Source organism: Coturnix japonica, chromosome 1 (assembly GCF_054131305.1).
Source record: "Coturnix japonica strain WE chromosome 1, WE-NBRP24, whole genome shotgun sequence".
Lineage (NCBI taxonomy): Eukaryota > Metazoa > Chordata > Aves > Galliformes > Phasianidae > Coturnix > Coturnix japonica.
In genome coordinates, this window is record NC_140663.1 from 58960298 (window position 1) to 58985008 (window position 24711).

At 37.1% G+C, this 24711-nt stretch overlaps 1 protein-coding gene across 2 annotated transcripts in view; it reads right to left on the reverse strand.

Annotated features, from left to right (window-relative positions):
- Positions 1–23: 23 nt before the first annotated feature.
- Positions 24–24711, reverse strand: part of GNPTAB (N-acetylglucosamine-1-phosphate transferase subunits alpha and beta) — a 36332-nt gene continuing 11644 nt past the window's right edge. Inside the window, exons 8-22 of one of the 2 annotated variants that reach the window (XM_015867448.3) lie at positions 17220–17381; positions 15202–15381; positions 14637–14807; positions 13100–13223; positions 11490–11693; positions 9333–10429; positions 8316–8515; positions 7818–8037; positions 7033–7146; positions 5630–5715; positions 4563–4661; positions 2885–3052; positions 2348–2438; positions 1726–1783; positions 24–1240 (exon numbers count right to left, since the gene is read on the reverse strand). In XM_015867448.3, coding sequence (XP_015722934.2) covers positions 1736–1783; positions 2348–2438; positions 2885–3052; positions 4563–4661; positions 5630–5715; positions 7033–7146; positions 7818–8037; positions 8316–8515; positions 9333–10429; positions 11490–11693; positions 13100–13223; positions 14637–14807; positions 15202–15381; positions 17220–17381 — 2964 coding nt within the window. In that variant the 3' untranslated portion in view covers positions 24–1240; positions 1726–1735. The remainder of the gene's footprint in view (positions 1241–1725; positions 1784–2347; positions 2439–2884; positions 3053–4562; positions 4662–5629; positions 5716–7032; positions 7147–7817; positions 8038–8315; positions 8516–9332; positions 10430–11489; positions 11694–13099; positions 13224–14636; positions 14808–15201; positions 15382–17219; positions 17382–24711) is intronic. The other variant, XM_015867438.3, reaches the window with a different exon arrangement.

Genomic DNA, 24711 nt, shown 5'->3' on the forward strand with positions numbered 1-24711 from the left:
TGCTTGAAAAACAGAAACAGACAAACCTTATGTCACGTTTTAGTTGATTTCAAAGCAAACCAAGTATTTTACAATATATACGCACATACATTTTGTACACCCAATTACAAAATAAAATAATAATAATGCATTCTTTGAATACTGCCAGTACAATGGAGATACATCACCAGAAAGTTCTGCCTGAAAACATACAGCATCTTCTTTCACCCCACATAAAATCATACCTGTCTGACATCTCAGACAAACACAGGGCTGAGTCCTGTGAAATTTAGAAAAGAAAACCCCACAGAGCTTCATTTGTCAGTATAAATATTGTTTTATGAAGTGAAACATTGCTCCCCCACGTTGCTACATTAAAGCAGTTCATTACCCATTCAGATAGAGAGGCACTTTTGTTGTTGTATTTACAGCGCTTTTAAAACAATATAACTTAATCACTTCCACTTGATTACAACCCTCTCTTTGTAATCAAGACGTAACGCCCACTGTATTCTTTGGAATATAGTACACCAAATAAAATGTAAAGTAACTCTAAAATAACCATTACCTGTTCTGCCACCGTGTATTCTTACTAGCATGCATTTCTTTGAAATTCCAATGTAATACTACAAACTGGGGGAGGGGGGGGGGAGTGAATTGTCACTGTGCTTGAAGAATGACAACGTCATTACTAAGGGTAAATGAAAATTACATCATTCCCATAGGGCTGGAGAAAAAGGAAAAATAAGAAAGAAAAAAGCAGTGACAGAAGTCTGCAGAAATCTTTCGGAATGCAAGATCGAGGGATCTGTTAAGCTCATCCCACACAACTCCGCCTTCCAACATTATATAGAGTTGGCAATATCCACTGCAATAAATGCAGCTACATTTCTTTAGGTAACCCTTTTTATAAAAAAGGACAGCATGGCCATGAACCAACATTTGTAAAGTAAGATCAGTTGAAATGTGCCTATATACAGGCTCCTGCCATTTTTGTTTAGCTTTCTGTCACAGTTCCAGCAGTTCGTATATCATAGAGTACTGCAGAGATTATAAATGTAGATGCATGATTTTTTTTTTCTTCATATCAGTTAAATATCAAACAATAAAAGACACTTATGAGAAAGAGATTTAAAATGCTTATCACATCTTGAGGTAGTCTGATCTTCAAAATAAAGCTCTTCTACACTTTGATTCGTTCATGACCATCTTCCTTTTGGATCCTTCTTCTTGGAAAAATCTTTCGTTTAAGTGCGATTAGCTGAGAAGAAGAAAAGAAAATACAGTATTTAGTTCCCTCCTGGGACAGAGGTACACAAGTGGTTAGTCTTTCATCCTAGAAGCCACAGAATCTTTTGTCATCCATGGTAATTCAGTCAATACTGTGTTTTTTTTCCCCCACTGCACAGGAAGAAAGAGTTATTTACTCAAATGCATCTATTACATCTACGTATATCTCAATAATCAGAATACAAGCAGAAAGTGAAAAACACAGTATACCTATACTCTGATTATTTGAAGTTAATTTACATAATTAAATATAAACAGGCTACATTCAGCTTCTAGAAGATGAACACAAAGCTGGCAGTATTTACATACCTAGCTGTCCTACTGAGTTGAATGCTCCCTTCTAAAATAAAGTTACTAGTGCAGGGTGAGTTTTCAGTGTATACAGAAGGCTGAAAATTAAGGGAAAGATTCATGCAAAAGTTACAGGTGGAGGGAAAAAAAAATTCAAAAGCCAACCTTTCAAGAATTACACCCTCTTCATCAGACCACGGAAAGGGTTACTTAAGGCCCCAACCTGCAAAGAATTACCCATATGATTTGTTCCATTGTCTCCCTCTTTGTATAGCAGGGTTAATATGTCCAAAAAAATCATTTTGTGCTTGCAGAATGGGAGGTTTTTGTTTTTTTTTTTAACTTTGTGTCTGATTTGAAAGATGAGATTGGATTAGTACCCTAAAATGCCTTAAGATCTTCCCAGGAATAAATTATTTCAATCACTCAAGTTTTCTTCTTAGTAACTTTGCGCTTTAAACAACATGTTTTAATAGACCAAGACTTTCAGAAACAATTCCTGATTTTGAATTTCCAAAATTTAGCACATTCTGATGTACTTGATCATCACAAGACACTTGAAAAGAGAACACAATTCTCCGACCCCCAAACGCAGTCATACTTACTCTAAGAATCTCAGTATATCAGCTTAAAATTGAAGCAACCTGATCACTATTCACATATCATTCTACTAAAAAAAATCCTAGCTATTCTGTTCAAACAAAACACCAACAACAACCATCTTACAGTACCCTGAAGGTACAGAAATGTATTAAACGTTATAGTTTTGATAAGATATAATTTTTACCTGTTCGGCAAAAAATGAGATGACTGTAAATACAATAAGTGTTACTAGAACACAGTGGGTCCAGAACTTCAGCTTGTCTCTATATGCTCTCCTGCAGAAAGATGGAAACAGTTTCATGTATTATAAATCTTTAAAGGGTTTCCTTTAGGCGAAGAAAATATAATGTTTTTGTAATTTACTCATTAACTTGTGTTACAAAAAGCAAAATGCTTATTTACCGCATATAGCTCAAGTTCTGCATATTTCTTCACTTTCTTTGCTTTCAACTTAATATTGAAAGTACTGTTAGCCTTCTTTAGTTACATGGGTTCCTAAACCAAAAATGATTGCTGGGCAAGATAAAGGTAGAAAACTCATCCGAAGCTGACGATTCCTACCAGCACTTAAGCTTGCATTACACCATCCTTACTGTTAACTCCTTCTCAACAGCTCCGGGGAAAAATAAATAAATAAATAAATAAAAATGCTTGTACCAATATGTTCTGTAATCATACGGTAGTACACTGCAATAACCTGAAGAGAATCTATGGAACATACCATTCCTGGAGTTCATGCATATGAAGGAAACGATTCCGATATTCTCTTGGCAGTTCAAATTGGGAAGGAATAGGAAACATTGATTCATAAAAATCCCTAAGCACCGCTTTCACTGTCTGAGCATCCTTATGATTGTGATCAATATTGTCATTTAAGCAAACAAATTTTCTAGAAAAGAAAAATGCTTTGTTAGACTTATTTCCTTTGATAATATGGCAAAAGTATTGGCAAGCCCAGAACATGGGCCTTTTAAACCAAATTGATACAGTATCCTTTTAAAACCAAACTAATATATTTTGATACTGATAGCAACCTTCTTCATTGCTGTATTATCTTAAATTAACTTGATTGCAATTCAGAGTGCATCGAGGCTGACAGCGAGTCAGAAACTCTGAGGAATCCATTAATGAGCTCATGCTCTCCCTCTGTTTATATTAATGTTGCCATCTAACGGGCGCTATAGTGCATCGTTTCAAAGCGTAAAACTAGATGTAGACAGTAGATTAAAACAATTATCAAGATCATAATCCTGCTATAGTTTTAATATAGAGTTACCATGAGTTAGTTATCTTAAATAATAGATTTTACATCCATTATAGGATGTAAATATACTAAGTTACTGATAGTTTACTATATATGCTACATTCTTCAGAGAAGCTCAACAAAAAAGAAGACTCTACAGGAAAAGCCAAAGGCTTTCAGTTATTGGGAAAACTATAAAAGTGACTGTAACATGACGTGAATCACAGAACCCAAACTTAACTCACATACTCAACCGAAATACAAACAATAGGAATAGTATTCACATGGAAATCACTGTGACCAAATAAAAGTGCCACCAATAATGTGTCTTGCAGAGAGTCACTTCTCATAGAAGAAACACCCAAGCATCTATGTTACTGAAAATTACTGAAACTAAAGCAGCAGCTAGTTTTCTATTCTGTTATGTACCCTTGGCTATCCTGACCTGGTGCTTGATGACAAAAATTCCCTTTCCCCCATATGGGCAAGGTTATGTGCTTTATTTATATTGTGAGACACAAGACCTCATGATTTTACCCTCTGGGGAAAATGTATCTGATGACTTTGCAATTGCTAACCTTTGCAAAGAAGTGGTTCTGGTCAGCTGCATTCATGATAGCACAGTGTGCCCTTTCAAAGAGCAGAGCAAAGTTCAGGCTTGCTACATGAGGCTGAATGTAAGCAGAACTCTAGAGCACATGAATTTGCCTACAGAGGGCATTACTGCTTTTCCTCAAACTGTAATGAATACAGAATAATTGGTAACCCTGCTCTAGATAATTTCATGCAAGGAACTGCCACATCTGAGAAAAGCAAAATATGCCTGCCTCCCCCTTCAAAGCATAGCTGGCTACAGTGATCCTATGCAAAGTATCTATCTGGTAATGGCAATCAGATGTCTATGCTGTATCTGAGAGCTCACCCCAGACTATCCCAGGCAGGCTCCCACAGGCTGGCAGCTCCTTTAGCCTCAGGAATGCAGAAGCTGCACTGTGAAACTGGCTCTCAGATTTGGGCATCTAAATGCTTTATCACTACAGTGATAAAAGCTTCAGGAATAGCTGAAGTATTTCTATATGATTTCAAATGTTTTACATATATAATAACAGAAATTAAATAGATGATCCCATAGTGTACAGATTAAGAAAGAAGATACCTGGGATTTTTTCGTATGTCATCCAGCTGACCAACTACATGAGACACATTTGTGCGAATCATTTTGAAGGCAATTTCTTCTTCTCCCATGATTTCAAACCTTATTGTTAAAATATTTATGCATTATTTAAAACAGCTTAAAGTCAGGTTCAATAAATATTAATAGCTTTACAACTTATTTCTAATCAAACTGTACAGTCTTCATTAGAATGTGACATTTGATTTCTGTCCATTTACCCATACAGCACATAACACAACTTGAGGTACTGCAGATGAGCATATAACAATTCCCAAACACTGCCCTAAGCAGCACCTGTAATCTTCTTAATTCTACAGATCTACTTGACATTGTCATCACCCCTGAAGAAAATGCATGCTTCAGAAGAGCCCCAGCACTCTTCCCATCCAACACTGCTGGTACAGCAATGGATAGGAGAAGTTTATGAGCTCCATGCTGTCAAACTGTCCTAATATCATATAACTGGTTTTCATGTTTCAAAGAGCAAAGATCATACAGAACCTAGATTTTAGGCAGATCTGCTCACGTCCAATTATTCAAACAAACTTAAGTCACTATTTGGTCAACCTATTCCAAATGGGGATGGAAATTAGGGGTTTTTGTTTTGTTTTTCTTTCCTTACTTGTCACTCCTTGCAGGAAAAGCACAAGGCAGTTAGAGATATTTATGCATTTTTAAAGCTTTAGTAGAAAATAAAGCAGATTTGCAACATAGAATTTCAAAGCACAGGAAAGAATTTCTGCCTTTCTCTGATGCTCTCATTGCCTTCACTGATATTGTCAGTGTAGCTGTCTATACATGCTTGCTTCTTACTAGAGTACAGCAAGCTGGGATCTGGGTCATCACATATAATGAAAATCTTTAGTCTACTAAACAAACACATCATTCAGCAAGATAAATAATTATAAGCAGTTATCACTATTTTCCTTCAGTTCCATTTAAGTGTTAGCTCACTTTATTTAATACACAATGTTTGGACTTTATGCATTTATACCTCTTCTTGTTATTCTGCAAAAGCTAGTATTTATTTTTACAGAGCCACAACATACCTATATTTGTTTTTGTCCTTGTATGCCTTACGAATTCTGTCAGTCACAGGTTTGCAATTAGTCACTAGGTTTTTAGTCACCGGAGGCTGGAAGAAAATATGGTTTGGTTTAAAGGTTACTGAGGTATTTATAAAGTCTGGTATAAGGGAATGCATTCTAGAAAGTTACGTTATTGCTGTGAAGAACTATTTACTCCTTATTCTCCTGGAAGACATTTAAAATTTGCTTAAATTTGTAATATTTTACTCTCCAAGATTTTAATAATTTCTCATTTTCAGAGACTTATTTTTAATCCTGTCTGAAAACAAACAGCAACCCCTTTAAAGGTTTTGCTTCACAGAATTTTGCAAACTGAATTAGTAGTCAAAGAGTCAAGTAAAGAGGCAAAATGAATAAAGGTAATGTCCTCATATTATGCAGAATTATCAGATCCACACTTTAACGTCATCAAGCTGGCACAATGACTTTGTACAGTTTAGCTGGAATTTATACTTAGAGGAAAAAAAAAATTTAAAACCCTGTAACATAATATGATCAAGAAACAAAGACAGGGTAGGCGTTCAATGTAAGGAAAAACAAGTCCAAACAATGCTCATTGCTTCATATGCATTTATCAACACAAATACTTCAGAACCCTATGCTACTGTTTTGCACATGTTGGGTGATGTACAATGGTTGTTAATTCCCAACAACTCTTGACCTATAGTCAAAATTCTTTTAGCTTTGATACAATATTGGTTTTAATGTGTAAAACACCAGGTCATGAATTTAGCCAAGTTCACACACACATGCTTTTCAAAAGCATGGACAAAGGCAGGAATTAAATTATCACTGCAAAAGAAACGTAGACATAAATGCCAGATCTAAAAACTCTAGATTCCTAAATTCCCATAAATTTCAATGAGAACTTAACAACCAAAACAGAAATTAAGGGCATAAATCCTTGATGAATTTCTTGTTTGAAAGCCTTCAGTCTTCGAAGGTTAAAAGGTGTTACTTAGAAGCCTTTGAATTAGGAAGGATGGCTCTGAAGATATTCAGCTGATTTTTAAGTCTCTTTGAATGATGCCCCATGTATTTATCAGAAAGTTCTAGTCAGGAAAGGACTACACAAACTGTCTTCTTTTTGGTTCACAATACTGTATTTTCTTAACAAGGATGACTTTTTAAATCACATATCATAAAATTCTAAAGCTCAGGTTTTCTGTTTCTGAAGGAAATTTTAATAGATTTAAAAGGTAAGAAGTAGCTGATAGAATTTTCACATTTAGATATTTAATATACACACAATTAGAAATCTTTGTGAATAATTTCCTTCTAGAAATCAGATCAACATTTCAAGCACAATAACTCCAAGCTCAGTAAAGAAACCAACCCCACCTTTTAGGACCAACATTCCTTACCAGATTGGGATCATAATATGCTTCCTGAGTTGGTGGAATGACATGGATCTGAGTGATGTTGGCAGGAAGAGATTTGGAGCAATTTATTAGCATTTGTTCTAGACCTGTCAAGTCCTATCAGAAATGGACAAGAGAAAAAAAAAGAAAATAATATTGCTTTCTCATTGTAATAGTCCTAAAATCTAGGATGAACACATTCAATGCTATATACATACAATGTTTTCTTACTACTTTGAAGAATGAAAACCAAAAAATTAGTAAACCTCATTCGGTAACTGCTAAAGTCAGTGAGACTCCCCATATGCCTTAAGTGAAGCAAACACTTGGCTGAATTGAGACCACAACACACCTTCAGTGATCATGTAAAGGAGAACAGAGAATTCCCAATACAAGGGAGGCATATTAAATCCCAGATCAAGCAAACAAACCAAAAAAAGAACTGTTTTTTTTGTTTCTGTGTTTTTTACTGTGTGCAAGACCAAGTGTGAGCACAACAGAATCCCACACTTCACACCGTGTTTTAGCAATGATCATTTTTTCCTCACAAATTCATACTACCCACTTCCTTGTTCTCAGGATACCAATGATCAACACTGTTGTTGAGTCCATAGAGGAATGGTCCATAAAGAAATAGAAAATAACTTTATATTCTCCAGATAAATTTAAGAATTGCCAGATGTTACCGATGTCAAAGAAAGGACAAGCAAAGATTTTATTCATTTTATAGTAACAGCTTTGGACTTCAGAAATTAAGTTGCTCTAGAAGTCATTACTGAGGAAAGTACCTGCAAGCTTAATGGTAGTTCATGGATTCTTGTGGCCAGTGTGCGAATCTCTCGGTCAGACAAAATCCCTGACTGGTCTGTATCAACCTCATCGAAAATCTGAGAAACATTCAGTGGCTGAACTGCACTCATGAGATAGTAGAAATATGAAAAAGCAAACTGCATATCTTCTGAGTGCCGCACTTTGTGAAATGACGTCTTGTCAAACTCCTCAGGAAACCTACATAAAAGTATAAGTTTATACTGTTATATAAGAATACTGGTTTCTGGTAAAACATTGCTTATCTGAAAGCAAATTCTTATCTAAATTTTTAAAAGGGTCCTTGACAGTCTCCTTATCTTCCCACAGCCAACATGTTTTAAGAAGTTCCCTTTTTCCCTTTTCAGAATATGGTTTTTATGAATAGCTATTGACACATCAGGAATAGCTATAACAAAGCAATAACAGAAATACAGGATTATCTAGTTACGTATAACTCCAGAGAAAGACATACTCACATGTCCTGCAGCTCTTGCATAACAGTGCGGTCAATCATGTGAGGCATATGAGCAGGGACTTTGCGAGATGTAAATCCAAATTTACTGTTTAAAAGCTTATTTACATATCGAAGGGAATCAGCAAATGTATCTTTCAGCTGCCTTCCAAGATGTCTACCATCAGTAAAGTATGACATTTCTTTGAGTAACGACTCTTCCTCCTATACAGCACGATAAGCATACATTAAAGTTCTATTATCAATAAAAATCAAAAGTATGAAACACATAGGAAAACTGACATTGCAGGCAGGTGCTGGTTCTTTTTTAAGAGGTGCAAATGTTAAGTGAAGCTTTGAACATGTTTCTTCATGTCTCTTTAAAAATAAAAGAAATAGAAGATAACTTCTTATTTAAGATTGCTGTGCTCTGAGGAAAAGTGGTTAATAGCCAATAGTGGTTATCGTTTGTCTTCTGACACCTCTTCTGACATATACGCTCGAGTAATTTTTTGTCATATTTGTAGTATTGCCCTTTTGTTTTATTTTATTTTATTTTCTACGTTTGGTAGTTGAGATCTCACAAATATAGATTTCTCATGCAAAATCCAATTCTCACCGACCAGAAAGAGGTAGGCTTTTAGAAACACACCACCTTTGCTGTTTGGAGTAGAGCAAAGCAGGTGCTGCAAAGCACAATCTCTATCTTCTCTTCTAGAGGTTTTCAAAACTGCCAAAATGCTTTGGCTGGAAGTTTCCAACATATTTTCTGGACATGGCCTAGATATTCACTGTTGGGGGTAGACTTTCAGTTTAACTTTTAGAACTCAATTTCTTACTGTTATATATCTGAATACTTTTACAGACTTGATCCACATTTGTATAAGCTTTCAAAAAATCATGACACATGCATCAAAAACAAGTCACGTGCTAAATTAACAAATCACATTAGCAGTATGCAGAAAGATGCAACTATTCCAACAAGTTGTTGTGGTTTAACCCACTGTCATAACTAAGACAGCAGCGTTGTTAAGATACTCACATCAAGTAGGTCCTGGAAGTACTTCTTTTTCTCCCATGGCAAAAAGCCTTGGTAACTTCCTGCATAAGACTGCAATTTTCTTCCCACCAACTCCTCTCTTCCATTTGTATCCAACTGTACATGCCCTTTCCTTCCTTCCACCCCCTCTGTATCTTCTCCAGCTTCTACTTTTGCCGTATTTTTTGATTTCTGGGTTCCCCTTATTATAAGTGCATTCAATACTTTATGTTCTTTTTCATCTCCAATGCTCTGGTCTGGATGTGTGGATTTAGGCTTTATTTTAGAAACTGGCTTATTTGTGTTCACTGTCACATCAGTCTCCTTTGTTCCTCTAAGCCTTGTTAGAAATTCATTTGCTTTTGTTGTTTCTATTTTGCCATTGTTCACATCTTCATAAGGCTTCTGCCAGCTGGTTACATTCTTCTGATCTTGCAAACCATAATGCACTCCATTCTTTTCCAGGCCCGCAATCTTCTTTATTGTAGTTAAGAACTGAAAAGGTCTGAGGAGTGCAGCCTTGGATAGGTTAAATCCCTTCTGAGTGATATCACCATTCGCTAGTTTTAAGTCTAGATTCTGCAGTGCTAGTTGAACATTTTCAGGAAGGAGAGACGGATTTACTGAAGGTATTATCACCTGTTCATGGAGACTCTCTCCTGTGCCATTTTGACGTCTCTTAACCCTGGGAAAGCGTTTTTCTTCAGGAATATCTTCAAATATCATCTCAGCTTCTGGTATAGTTGTTGTTTTAAAATCAGAGTCGGATTTTTGCACTGAAGTTGTGTTCAGTTTTGGTTCCTCTCTAGTATCAACTTCAACAGCTACCTGCATTTTAAACTCTTCATCATTTTTATTTAGAAACGTAAGATTAAAATAGATCACGGTTGTATTCATGCCACTGTGCATTATGAGGTGGATAGTCTTCCATTTGTTAGCAACTGAAGCATGCCGGATAATTGGATTATCGCTATATGAACCCTCAATTCCTTTCTTAGCTATTTCACTGAAGCTGAAATAGGGCAGACATTCGCCTTTTGGAACAACATAGTAGGTCTGATTTAGCTGAAGGGTCACCTTGTACATTTCTTCAAAGTGATCTGGGAAAAGAAATAAATTCTGTCAGTTTGTAGTGGGACTTTTCTTCCACCAATCTTTTTTAGGTGTAATATACCCAGCACTGAGACTGCTTCGTGAAAGAACACTTACTGCAGCTTTCTTACTAATCTTTAGTAATGGTTTACTAGAGTAGAATTACAAGCCTGACATTCATTCCAGCGGCAGTTACAAAAATACCTGTAATTCTTCAAAACACTCCTTCTATAAATACATAGCTGAGTTGGCTCATTACTGCAACTCACTAAAAATTAAGTATCAGTTGTAAGTAACACGCTCATATCGTGTTCTTGTCACATTTTAGTAGACTCGCATTACAAAAGTTGCTTTTCACTACTACACTGCATCTTGATTTGGAACTTCCAAAATCAGACAGGTTGATAGGAAATTTTCCTTCCCACAGAGAAGACACAGCAATCACATGCATACATCACTGATGCCCCCCACACCGTGGCATGGCTCATGGTTTAATACAACAAGATCCAGCAGTCCACCCTGAATCCAGTTGCTCGCTTTATTTGAACACCACAATTAAAAGATGAAAGCCTCTGTAGCCAGCAGCACACAAGGAAAAGACACACACAGGTGACTGAAAGTCACTTCTGGCAAGAGTGCAGAGTCAGACTTAACTCCCACCTTCAGCATTACAGGGGTCCTTTAATTTCCTTTTTTAACCATTGTGAGATCATCAAATCAGCAGTTCTCATTTGGGTAAAGACAGTTTGCATAGCTGAAATATAATTTCTGCATTTTAAGTGTAAGCCTCTTGGGTAGCGACTTTGATGCTCGCTGTTCCATAACATATCAAGCACCTTACTTTATCAGTGCTTCCTAAATACTCATTAACGAAAACAGCATACAAACATTGATTCAAGTTTAGATTAATGAATACAGGAAGTGCCTAATTATTTCTTTCAGCTGCCAGCAGCTCTTTTCCATGACACTGCTGAGCTCTTAGAACTATTGGAGAATAAGGAACCAAAAAAGCTAATGCAATTCAAGAGAAATTCAAGAGAAAAGTTATCAGCTATGTATTTTGCATACCTTGTCCACAGTCACCAGCATCAAATCCGCAGGACAGGACATTGCAGGCCTGATCACAGAATTTATCTGCTAGCCAGGAATTAGCACAACCTTGGTTACAGTATGAAACACCACTTATTCCTGCACCGAATTGCCATGGTGGTCCATTCCCTATACCTCCTACTGCACCGCCACCAGCAACATAGCGACTACCCCCACTGTTACCTAAAGAGAAAAAGGAAACATTACAAAGATCAATCATTTGAAATTCTTATTTCTGAGGAACAGACATTTTAACGTATAGTGTTAAGGCTGGATTGAAAAGTCAGCAGAATCTTATTTATCAACAGAAAAACTGAAACACAATTTACTAGCTCTCTGTAAAGTCTGTAAAAACTCACTGTAGAGTTTTGCAAACCAACTTAAACCTGCAACAAAACCAGCAATGTATTTTATATCAACTTCAAAAACGTAGGCAGAAAACTGATTTACTTCTGCTTGTGTTCTTGACTTTGCAGTTCCCCACAGTACTGTGTCACTTCCTCACCGCAGAAGCCTCACTTCATTTTCATAACCTCAAGTCAGAAAAACTGAATTTAGGTGCAGCTTCACAATGAACTGAGACTGCTTTGACTGCTTTCATGTTAAACAATTCACTTTTCCTGCATGTCAACAATCATCGTGGCTTTTTAGGGGAGGAAAATGAGAGGAGATCATCCTCTAGCTTCATAAAGGATGAAAATAAATCTATATTTAAGTGTTCAATATGAAAAGAGGTGGAAAGAAACCTTGCAATCAAAGTTATCTCAGCGTGTTCACTTCCAGATAGTGTTGAGGAGTTTCAAGGCATGGAAATGGAAAAGCAGTGGAACACAGATCAGAATCAGAAAAGCGACAAAATCTACTTAGACTATATTTGATTGTGGCTTTACAAACACAAAGTGAAATCTAGGAGAGGAGCATGTACAGACACAGCCTGCTCCACGAAGAGAAAGTGGGTCAGGACTGTGAAAATTAAACTACATCATAAAACTCTGCAAATAAACTTTCCAGCAACTACTCTGGTTATACATTTAAATGCAGACTCAACTTTAAATTTAAACTTGACGTGAAGCAACCAATATTGAAAAGAAGTAAAGTGAAAGGAAACATACGACCCATACTGTGCAAAACACTGTCATCATATCCACAGGACTTAAATTCATAACACAGTACTAAATGCCTCAGATACTGATATTCTGTTAATGCTTCTTAGTTATCTGCCAGTCTCTCTTCTCTCATTTGTTTTGTTATCCAAACAACAGATAATTTTGTTAAGGAATAAAGCCAGGACTGAAATTCCCTTGAAAGTACAATATTATTTGGACTCTGAGGTTCAAAAATTTCCCTGTCACACAGTCAAATTTGGTAGATAAATAAAGGCTTTCCTTTGCTCTACTGCTGCCATATATACCTTTTAGTATATAAGAATTAGTTTATTTACCTTTAACATTTAGGATGACTACCTTTTCCCTGCTATTGAAGGTTATTTTTGTTTGCTTTTTAAGTTACAGGAGAATCACAAATTACAGAATTTTAACAAAAAAGAAAGTCAGTTATTTTTTTTTTCTAAATTAACCTTGCTATCTTACCGATGCAGTCACCTCCATCCCAATCACAAGCCGAGTTATTACAGGCTTTATCACAGTAACCATCTTTGATCCATGAACCAGGGCATCCTTCGGCACAGTTTGGCACAGGCCAAGTCAAGTAAACCTGGAACAACATTACAGTCTGAGCCAAGGTCTGTCAAATAAAAGTCAACCGAGCTTGTTTCTTGGAATATAGAGACTTAAAATAATTACTCTCTGTATATGTGTCTTCAGTGTCTGCAAAGGTTTACAAACTGCATTTAAACTTCATCAGGTGAAATAGATTTTATCCTTTTCAAACAGACGGATATCAACTCTCATATGTTAAATGAAATCCCTTGGCTATAGAGAAAGGTAGTAACAGCTGAAAATAGGAAGTAGGACATCCCAGGACATCCAAAATCCACTTCTGCAAAGCATCTTCAAATGAAAATTAGTATTTTTATTTTTATTTTTTTTTAATCTGATAAAGGAGGAAACTTCAATCTAAAATAGCTCTGCAGTTCACTTGTTTCCATGACTAAAGATGTTTCTTTATCACTAACCAGTCATGAGATAAAGAAGCACATGCTGAACATGTGATTCTCTTTGATCAAATAATTCTCAGAATTACCAAGATAAAAATAAGGCATGTCAGTATGTGCATTTTCAACTGGGAGGGCATTAAAAACCACAAACATTTCCTTTTAGATGCTACTGTTTCAAGCTTTTTTTGCAGCATATTTCCTGCTGAAATACTGATCAGGTTATTGCAAATATTTTACCCAAGCTTACTTCATTCTTATAACTGAGAGCAATAGCTGAAGTACAGTAGAGATGCCACTAAAATAGGACTCTCCTATTATATGCCTACTTCATCAAAGACTTAAATGAACTTCTAACATTCTCAAGTACTAGAAATTAGTATTTTTACAGTAGTTTATTTTATGCAACTCAGTGTAGGTGTGTGTACATCCATCTGTATGAAGCACTCATACAGTCTTCTCTAGCATCTCCTGTATTCCGTTTCATCTATTATTTGTATTAAAAAGTAAGCAAGACTTAAAGTTTTTCTCCATGTTACTCCTGTAGATCAAGCTGATGGCTGAAAATTTTGTTGGCACCCCACAGCCTTCATGCACAACTATTGGTAATGTTTTCCCAGCCTGCTTTCTTTATTTAGCCCCACTTATGATAGGTTTGTTTTTGAAAGACCAAACCACTTCATATTCACTAAAAGCACCACCTTTCAGTAAACAAATATATATAATCCTACAAAGATTTAGCAAAGGTCTCTAGAATAGAGACTGTTAATGGTAAATTTAAGCATTAGACCAGTCTGAACATTGTCAGATCTCAGCATTTCCATGGAAGAACCTATTTGGAACAGAACTTGTTCCATGAAACAAAAATCATTCATAGGAGAGGAAAGAGTGGCAGCTTTCAAACACCAAATTGGTTTTCCCAGTGTTCACCTTTCCAAGCAGTGTTTCTTCAGTTTTTGCTATATTAGCACACAGAAGTTTCAAACTTAAAACGTTCTTTCATAGGAGCTTACCTTTTGACCTTTAGAGTGACTGTAAAAATCATCAGGCCAAACATCCTTCCCAAACATAACATCATCATTGAGATAGATAAACTTCTGAGAGAGACCACTGATACGATGAATGTGGCTTTCAATAGCTGGTGAACTAAAGGTTGGCAAGTGACTCACGTTCTGAAATATTTCCTGAGAGAAGCAGAAGAGACACATAAAAGAAAAAAGTGAAAAAATATTACCAAAAAACCCCTAAAACTTCACTATTTCCTTTTCCCATGTTACCTGCTTACCCTGAAATGTCTGTATCTGAAGTACAAAAACATACTGGGATTTAAGAAAACAGTGCATGGGAAAGAGAAGAGTTGATCACTTCGTTCCCAATAAAAGCAGCCTTAAGCTGAAAGGGGATAACTACATTTCCAGACAGAATCTTTATTAATGGTACTTCTGTGCTTTTTTCTTTATTGTTGTTGGATGGGTTTTTTTCTAGTTGCTCTTATGGCTTTTTACTGTTTTGTTTTTTCTCCCCCAGGGTTGGAGGGATCTGTTGCTTATTTCTGGGGGGTTTATTTTTTGTTTTTACCTGGTGCGTCACTATGGTTATCCGGGGATTATCCAGGTTAAGCCAGGAAGGAATCTGACCATTAGTGACAATGAAAATATGTCGCACCCAAGGAGCATGTCTCTCTATTGATCGTAAGGAATACCTCAGCTCTTCATTATCTTCAAAACGGCTGGCAGAAATATCTTCATCCTGTTTAGACTAGAAAAAAAGAAAAATCTTTTAGATTTTAAACAAACCATTTAAGTTCCAATCCAGCCAGATAGCAGTAGAATCCTTTACCATATGGGTCATAAGTAATTGAGACTTAAACATTAAAAACAACAACAACAAAAAAATAATACAATGATCAAGTACTGATATTCCTCTATAGGATTATACTCCACTAAATTGTCAAGGTGAACGGTACATCAGTGGCTTACCGCCTGGTATCATTAGGTCATCTGCTGATACACTGCAAGATGACAGTGCCTCGTGTGATCCAGTTCTTAGAGAAAGAACTTCAGTTAAAAACAAAATAACAAACAAAACCAAACAAAGAAACAACAAAAAAATCCCACCCTCTTGCTTTCGTGAATTATCAGGCTCAAGTATTTGCTGATCTTGATCAAAAGCCAAGTTGCATTTCATATCAGTAACATCACCTTTCATAACTGCTGTTTTAAGAGACTGGGGCCTTCCAAGTGCATCACATCATAAACCATATATAACTGTGTCACCTAATATAGAGATATAGCAAGAGTGATGATGTATAGCTGCTCTTCAATCATCTGCTGGTCTTTCATTAAAAAAACCAACAAAACAGACAGGAGGCAGTCAGCTAAATTAATCCTAATACACACTATCAAATAGCTGAAGTAAAGATTTCCCCATGTTTTCATTAATATACTCCTTTTAAATTAGAATTTTCTCAAGTGAGAACCAAACTTAGGTTTTTTACCACATTTCTTTTCTATTTATAAGAACTTAATGGCTTCCTCCTAACCTGAGAACTGAAGTTGTTGTAAAAGAATACTTCTAATAGAACCATGCCCAATTAGAACAGGACACTTAAAGAAAAAAACCTTGAATGTTTAACAATTAACCTTTTTCACTGCACTGTAAATAAGTCTCCCTTTCCAATATGTACAATAACAACGTATGGATTCTCCAAAACATAAAAGAAAACATTTGAAGTAACATCAGCTAAGTGCCCATTTACAAAATGATGAATAATTTAAACATGGCAAAATATAAAGTTTGAGTTCGTGGATTGCACTGATAAGCAAAAGTTCCCCAAATCCACGTTAAATGGCTACAAAAAGAGACTGTAAGCACTATTAGAAAGGGCACGTTTACTTTAGCCATGCTAATTGACATTATTAGGTGAAAAAAAAGAGACTTTAGATCTCATCTTGAAAGAGGTTTCCTGGTGATTTTCTTTGTTGTCCTCTAGATAAACATAACATTCTTGCATTTATTACTTATTCAAATTAAAACTCCTTTCCTTACAGACACCTGTATTTAATTTCTTTGATTTTATTTATTTATTTTTTTTTCCAGAAGAGAACTAACCAGCATTTGTTCAGCAAATGTAACACTGCAAAGCAAAATAAGAACCCAAAACTAAGATAAACAACAAAAAAACACCCACCACAAGTCCCTAAGAAACATCTTGGGAGAAAGGTAATCATATATGCTAATAAACCCTTGTCTCTCTTGCACACACAGGCAATCTGTTTATCTGTCAATCAGTACCAATTAAGCCTTTTGGGATTTTACTGCCCACAACTTGATCAGAACACATGCAGAGGGCAAAATTTTTAATTGAAATTTCCTTCTTCTCTATGAAAAAAAATGCCACTCTTCATGACGCTTCCTCCTTTTTGATTTCAGAATCCAGCAGTGTTCTTATGAAATGTAATTACAGTGTAACAATTAACAGATTCTTAACACATCCATATGGTTTTTAAAGAAATCCCACACTCCCTGTCATTAGTTAGTTAACTGTAAGCCTCTGCACGCTGCAACCTTTACATTCTGTAACAGGGTTTACCTACCTGACTGACGGAGCTCAGGTCCCATAGTAAATAAGCAGGATTAAGCGTTAATTCTTTTCCATCTATAGTCATGTTCTTCTTTGCTTGTTTGCTCAGTTCATGGAAACCCTTGGGGTTATTCAGTTGCAAAAGAGCCACACTGGCTTCTGAATAGAGCTGCAACTACAAGTAGAGAAAATAATTTTTGGCATGTACCCACAGCAGCATTATTCCTTGGCCAACTCAACCTTTCTGTTCTATCTTTCTTGCTGGCTTTACCAATAAAAATGACTAGTAAACATTGTTTTTAGAGTAGTGCAATTTTGTGAGAACACAAAAAGGGGTATAGCAAAACGGGAAATAAAAACCATTTAAAGATACACAACGCTTCTAGATGCAAAGCCTTCGCTTTCCAAAACAAATATTTCACTTAACACAATAATCCAGCAACAGTAAGCCTGCGTTAGAAACATTTTTAAGTAAGTCTCCTCCATCGCCTCCTACCTCCAGCAACAAAATCTGAGTATAACCACAATTCTGTTACAAGGCTGAAAGAATTCATACATTGCCCCTTTTAATCAACCGCTACTTTTCTGATGAAATTAAGGCCAACAATTCATCTCTGATGTCAGAAGCGTGAAATATTCAGAATGGCTTTGAGATCAACATACAGTTCAGAAATCTGAGATACAAAGGGCTCCAGAACTAATCCATGCGGGTCTCTGAGTCCTTAATGCTGGTTGCCAATACGCTGTTAAGGTCATTTCTTACTTGGAGACCGTTTGATCTGTTTGCTGTTTTTATCTCTTGCCACCAGTAATTCTGGATATCAGATTTCATAATGCACAGGATAAGTAGAAACTTGCAGTAGATGCCCCATCTAATAGTATTATAACTTACAAATTGCAGGGCAGTGAAACATTTCTGTTAAAATATAGTATAGCCCAATAAAATACTGTGTTTACCATATGCAGGAATGTGAGAATATGCTGTGCTTGAAATACAGCTGCACTTTCATACTCTGAATGCTTGCATTCAACAACACTCAGACTGACAATAAACGCAGTTAACCATTATCAGTATTTATTAGATGCAAGGCATAATTTTTGTACTTCCATGCAGCATAAGACTAATAAGCAGGTCTGTCAGATTTTTACAGTTGGATGCTATCTGTAAAAGCAATAACATCTTAAACACTGATAGGCCAGAAGACAGCAAAAGAACAAAGAATCTTTTTGCCCCATAATTTCCTTAAGGATTTTTTTTTCCCTTTATTTAATTCAACTACTTCTGCTCATTTTAAAGCACCACTTGTCCCAGAGTCAGCACCCCTTCCCTTAGCAAGACCAGCTGTCTCACTTGTGACATTTTAAAGCTGTTGATGCTTTGAGTCATATGCTATTTGAGATCTTTCGATCTGACTTATGAAGCCAGCCATTAGAAAAATCTGATAAATCTCAGACCTTCCAGGGAATCATCTGAATCTATGGGTGGAAAAGGTGGCTTCAGTAGTTCAGTGGCTGGGGTATAGTTACAAACTGCAACTAGCAACCACATAAAATATCTAAATACTACAGATTGCCAAACTACCCTTAGTGGTTATGTGCTTTATTTAGGAATACAACAGTGTCACACAGTCCCTGTCACCTAAAATATACATAAAACAAACCAAAAACATTACTACTCTAGAAGAACTTAAGTTTAGTTTCTGTTTAACTTGTTCCCACAAGATTTATTGCAGAAACTTTCCCTTTGCTCCCAACTAATACAGTATTTAAGCTCAAGCTTTTTAAAATTAACAGTCTAAGCACAAACAAGTAGAAGAAAAGAATGCACTACTGATTAGCTCAAGAGCTTGTTTCAGTTTTTACACCAATAGCTTTTCTTTTGAGAATAAAAAAAGTATTTTCATAAGCAGCGTTATGAATAAATTTAGTCTCCAATGAGGTCTCCTTATGACATAACTTACCACACCTCTGAAATCCTGCAAGCTTTGATCAGAACTTTCTGTTGCTGCTACATTTAAAATAGCATTCTCCCCTGCAGATTTTCTGAAGTCACATACCTATTGCCCTCCTCTCAGTTACCCATTTTCTTGAAATATGATATTCTAGAGACTGCCTTCGTCCTGATCAAACTGGTCAGACAAACCAGTGATGTTTTGAAAGCAGAACAGGAACAAGCAAGCAGGTAGTTGCCAAGAGTCAGAGTGATCCAGCAAGTTTCGGCTTCCAGCAGCAACAGCTGAGAAGACACCCAGCAGGCTGGCACATCAACCACCACCCATGGAAAACAGCGTTTTCCACATCAGGTAACTTCAAATGCAAGTTCTCCTTCAGAGCCGACATCTTCGGCACTGCTAAGTCTAGATTAGCAAGCAAGATGGATAGGAAGTAAGATGCTCCTTTTTTTCACACTCCCATATGGATACTAGGAAAGGCCACATGCCCACATAGCAAGGAGATGTGAGGCTGGGGTGAGAAAGACTTGTGTCAAAGAAGTAGAAAAGTTCTTGTGAGGATAAAATACTGAGGTCACTGTACACTTTTCAACCTTCCTTTTTAAAGTAACACAGTAGGAGAATCTTCTCTGGAGAGTCAAAACCAACACAATGCCTTAAGGCTCCCCTCTGAGAACACACAGCAACAAATCCTGATGCCAACTGTCTACTCATTCAATAGGAGCATGCAGCAGGAATCCCAGAACTCCATTCTCAGGGCATCCAGAAACATCCAGTTTCACAGTGCCTCCTGGCTCCTATGTAGATTTTCTTTCATCAGTAAGGTAAGGGCAGTAAAAGATAACTCTGCAGCTTGGTTTCTAACACAACTTGTCCACATACGTGTGTGTGAAAGAAGAATCAGAATTTCACAAAGGAAGGAAACCTGCAAGCCTTCAACTGTATCTGTAGCAATCAGGATACTGAATCTTCAGAGAAAGTCACCTTTGTACAAAAAGAAATACAATATATATCTTAGGGGAAAAAGTCATGATGGCCTCAAAAACAAAACCCTTCAAAGCTTCTCCTATCAAACCTCATATCACTACCAGCTCCCTTGTTCTTGGATCACGAGGTTCTATTTTAGGCTGAACAAATACAAGTTTTGTTTAGAAATGTAGGTAAGGAGTAGGGGAAGGAAGAGTAAAGAACGTTTTTTCTATCAGTTCCTCTTTGAACATTTAAGTTCAATTAACATCCCTCCAGCCTCCAAACAAATACAGCTTAGCAGCAAACACATAATCAGAGTAACATCACCACCTAGTGGTTTACTACTGCACTATTAAGAAAGCACAGGAAATAATAGAAAGCCAAACATTCCCAACCACACTTGTTAAAACATAGGCAATACAAAGAAACAAATGCGACCAGAAGATATAATGCTGTTAACCACCCAAAAGGAATGAAGCTTCCACATTACTACACTGCAACACAGGCCATTAAATACAAAATTTCAGGAGACAGTAACACACACAATACACCCTCAAAACCTCCTCTCGATGAGCACAAATGCTTCTCTCAGAGAACCTCCGTAGCTTTCTAGAGCAAAAGTAACGTGTGGTCCAGAGATAAGAGCAATAACAGAAGGAGAACTGAATCTTAGAACATGAGTCTATACAAACAAACTATACATACATTTCATATGCAAAGCTTTAGACAGAACTATAAAAGAGAAAAGAAGAGCAGCATTTACACTGACTGAATAATAGTTTGAAAATGTGATTAGAGAAATAAAGCTAGTAGAATTAGAAAGTGTCTTGAGGAGAGATGGATTAAAAACAAACAAAAAAAAAAACGGGTATTTAAATACTGGGGAAAAAAAGCCAACAGAAAAAAAGAATGCTTCAGCAGCAAAAATATTAGAATGAGCCAGATATTACAAGTCAAATGAGAAAGTGGTAGAATATCAAGGACAGAAGGATACCTAATGGTCTAAGGAAGACATAGAATAGCTACTCTGAGAAAGAAACTCAGAGGGTGCTATGGATAAAACCAGTCAGAATTATTTTGGAAAGCAGCTTTAGATATGGAGATAGAATGTAGTTCCAGATGCTGCTTGAGAAGGGCAAGAGCTCCTTAGAGCAAACATCATCTAAGATTGTGCTCCAGTATATTTCCAGATGCAGAAGCAGACATTTAATTTCCACCAAATTATCACTGAACTGAGGCAGTATTATTTCAGATACCAATTTGGCAATTAATGAAGATGTTACAGAAGAGCTGCTCCTAGAAAATAACCCCGGGTAAAGAAAACATAAGTTAACTGCTCTGAAATTAAAACAGAAGGAAAAGTAAAGGGGCATCTTGTTACTAAATTTCTTGATTGCTAAGGGGCAAGTTAAACAAATGAAAAGAGCTGATAATTTATGTCAAATGTATTCTGAACAAGTCAGCTTCATTAAATCAAATGTGTAACAACTACCAGAAACCTCTAACCTATGCTAAAAGGATGAACTTGCACTCAAAGATCTTCAGATACTGTAGATACAAGCAGATTTTCAGTCTTTGATCGCAAGTGTGATGTGCAATTTGTCTGCATGAACACAGAATCACAGAATTGTAGGGGTTGGAAGGGACCTTTAGAGATCATCGAGTCCAACCCCCCTGCCTGCCAAAGCAGGCTCCCTACACCAGGTCACACAGGTCGGCGTCCAGGTGGGTCTTGAATATCTCCAGAGAAGGAGACTCCACCACCCCCCTGGGCAGCCTGTTCCAGCGCTCCATCACCTTCACCATAAAGAAGTTCTTCCGCAAATTCATGCAGAGCTTCCTATGCTCAAGTTTTATCACATTACCCCTAGTCCTATCCCCATGCACTACTGAAAAGAGACCAGCATCACCACTATGGCTCCCACTATGGCTCAGGTATTTATAAACCTGGATCAAGTCCCCTCTCAGACTCCTCAAGGCTAAACAGACCCAGTTCCCTAAGTCTCTCCTCATAGGGGAGATGCTCCAGGCCCTTCACCATCTTCATGGCCCTCCACTGGACTCTTTCCAAAAGATCCCTGTCTTTTTTGTACTGGGGAGCCCAGATCTGGACACAATATTCCAGATGAGGCCTCACCAGGGCAGAGTAGAGGGGGAGGATCACCTCCTTCGACCTGCTGGACACGCTCTTTTTAATACACCCCAGTATGCCATTGGCCTTTCTGGCTGCAAGGGCACACTGCTGGCTCAAGGTCAATCTGTCGTCCACCAGGACGCCCAGGTCCCTCTCAGCAGAGCTCCTCTCCAGCAGGTCTTCCCCCAGCCTGTACTGATGCATGCAATTATTTCTACCCAAGCACAAGACTCTACACTTGCTTTTGTTAAACCTCATCTGATTTCTTACTGCCCAGCTCTCCAGCCTGTCCAGGTCTTGCTGAATGGCAGCACAGCCTGATGATTTTGGTCTGCAAACTGCTATTATTGATTTATCATTTCTGTTGTCTACAAACAAGCAGGGACAGAACTCCATAGGAAATGAGAATCTGGTGGCAGCAGTTTTCAAGGAATAACTGTTATATCAGCCAAAAGATGCTTCAACTTGCTTTTAAGTGCAGAATAGCACTTTGGCACAGGGATTTCCAGTTACTGTGACTGCTATCAAAATGAGGTCAGCAGCTAGAAAAAGATATTTTCAAGCAAAATTATACTGTTTTAAAACTTTGAATTCAAATGTGTCTATACACATTTCACTTCCAGGATACTGTTTAAGTATAAAAAATATATATGTTTTGTTTTCAAAGCAATTTGAGCTGTGAACATTTTTCAGTATAGCTCTATTAGAAGTGAGAATCGAATACTATCCACTCCCTCAATAAATTTAGGTTCAAATTCTTCAGACTTCTATAAGTCAGGAAGCATTCAAACAACGTTCCTCATGCAAGCCTGAAATAAAAAATCTAGCATCTCAGACGGCAAAACTGAAGTAGCACCGTCTGCTGGATAACATCTGATCTCCCTGCAGGAAACACCATTAGTTTAAAGCGATGTAAAAATATACATACTGATAGTATATAAAAAACAATCATAGATTAGTGGACTGACCTCATGAAAACCCGCTGCAATCTAATCAATGTAGCTACTAAGAAAGATGAAGGATGTTGCTATCACAGCAGAGCACATCTACCATCACTCACCCAAACAGCAACAGGTCATTTTATGAGTAGCAGTAATATAAAGCAGGAAAAGGAGGTAATGGATGTCATGTAGAAAAACTGGCAAAATTGTCTGCAGTGAGTGTGTTACAGCACACAAGTCTGTGGCCTTGTGTTAGCTATGTACTTGCCACTGCCTAAAAGTTGTGGTGATGCTCCATTTAAAATGCTGTAATCATGCTGAAGATGTGATTAGGGCACTTTGGTTAGGTTAGGCTGTGGTTGGACTTGATGATCTTCAAGGTCTTTTCCAACCTGTGTAATTCTATGATTCTATGAAGACAGACAAATTCACAGTGGAAGCATCACAGAAAATGGCTGTCAGAAGGATGAGAGCAATGGAGAGCCAATATTGTGGGAAGAGCACTGCCTAATTAACCCAGTGAAACAAAAAATGCCAGGAGAAAGTCATACCTTAACTCTACAAACACCCAGAAGATATAAACAAAATCAAAAGAGAAGAGCTATTTATGCTTTAAAAGTTAATTAAGAGCTATTAATATTAAGCTACTTAAGAGTGATAGGAAGAGAGGTAAAAAAGTTTACTTAATTTTATTCCAAACTACTGTCAGTAAGATTCCAAACCAATCTGCTAATAGGAGCCAAGCAAGAAATTCAGCCTGTGTTCATCTTGAGTGTGACCAGCCCATTAAACCAGTTACACTTTATTCAGTTGAGCACAATACATGATCTGATAACCTAACCTGCTAAAGAGAGACAAGGAAAGCAAGTCATGCTCTTTCAAGCACCAACAAGTCACAAAGTGAATTATCACATCCTGCAAGTAGACATCAGACAAATGAAGACAGACTTTTTGTATGGACTGACATCTCAATTCTCTACACACTTTTAATTCCCTCCACATCACCCTTAGCCCCTTTCATACTACCAACATCCCTGAGTTCCCCTTACAGAATACTTGACTTGGTTAACTGGTGGCAGACCAGCTATTCTTCACCTTCTTAAGCTCTTACTTCAGAAACAGAGCTCAGTGTCATCTCTCCAATGCCTAAGTCAATGATTTTCACAGAGTTCTGCAGCTTTTTAACTGTCTGGTAATCCAGGTTTAAACCAAAAGGTGTGCAAATGTCAGGAGAGAATGGAAGACACAAAACCTTAGTGAGTTGCCATCTTTTGCTGCCTTGCAGATGGGTAAGCTGATGTATAACTGGCTTAGGACTATACAGAGTACTTGGCAGAGATGAATAAGCCATACAGCTGTGAAAAATTTAATTGCTTTAACTATTAAGATAACTCTTCCAAAAGCAAAGAAGGGGAAAAAAAAAAAGCTAAGAAACCACACAAAATTCTGACACACTAAACAATCCTCTGATTCAGTGCACTACAGCTAGGCAATAGCCTATAGTACATG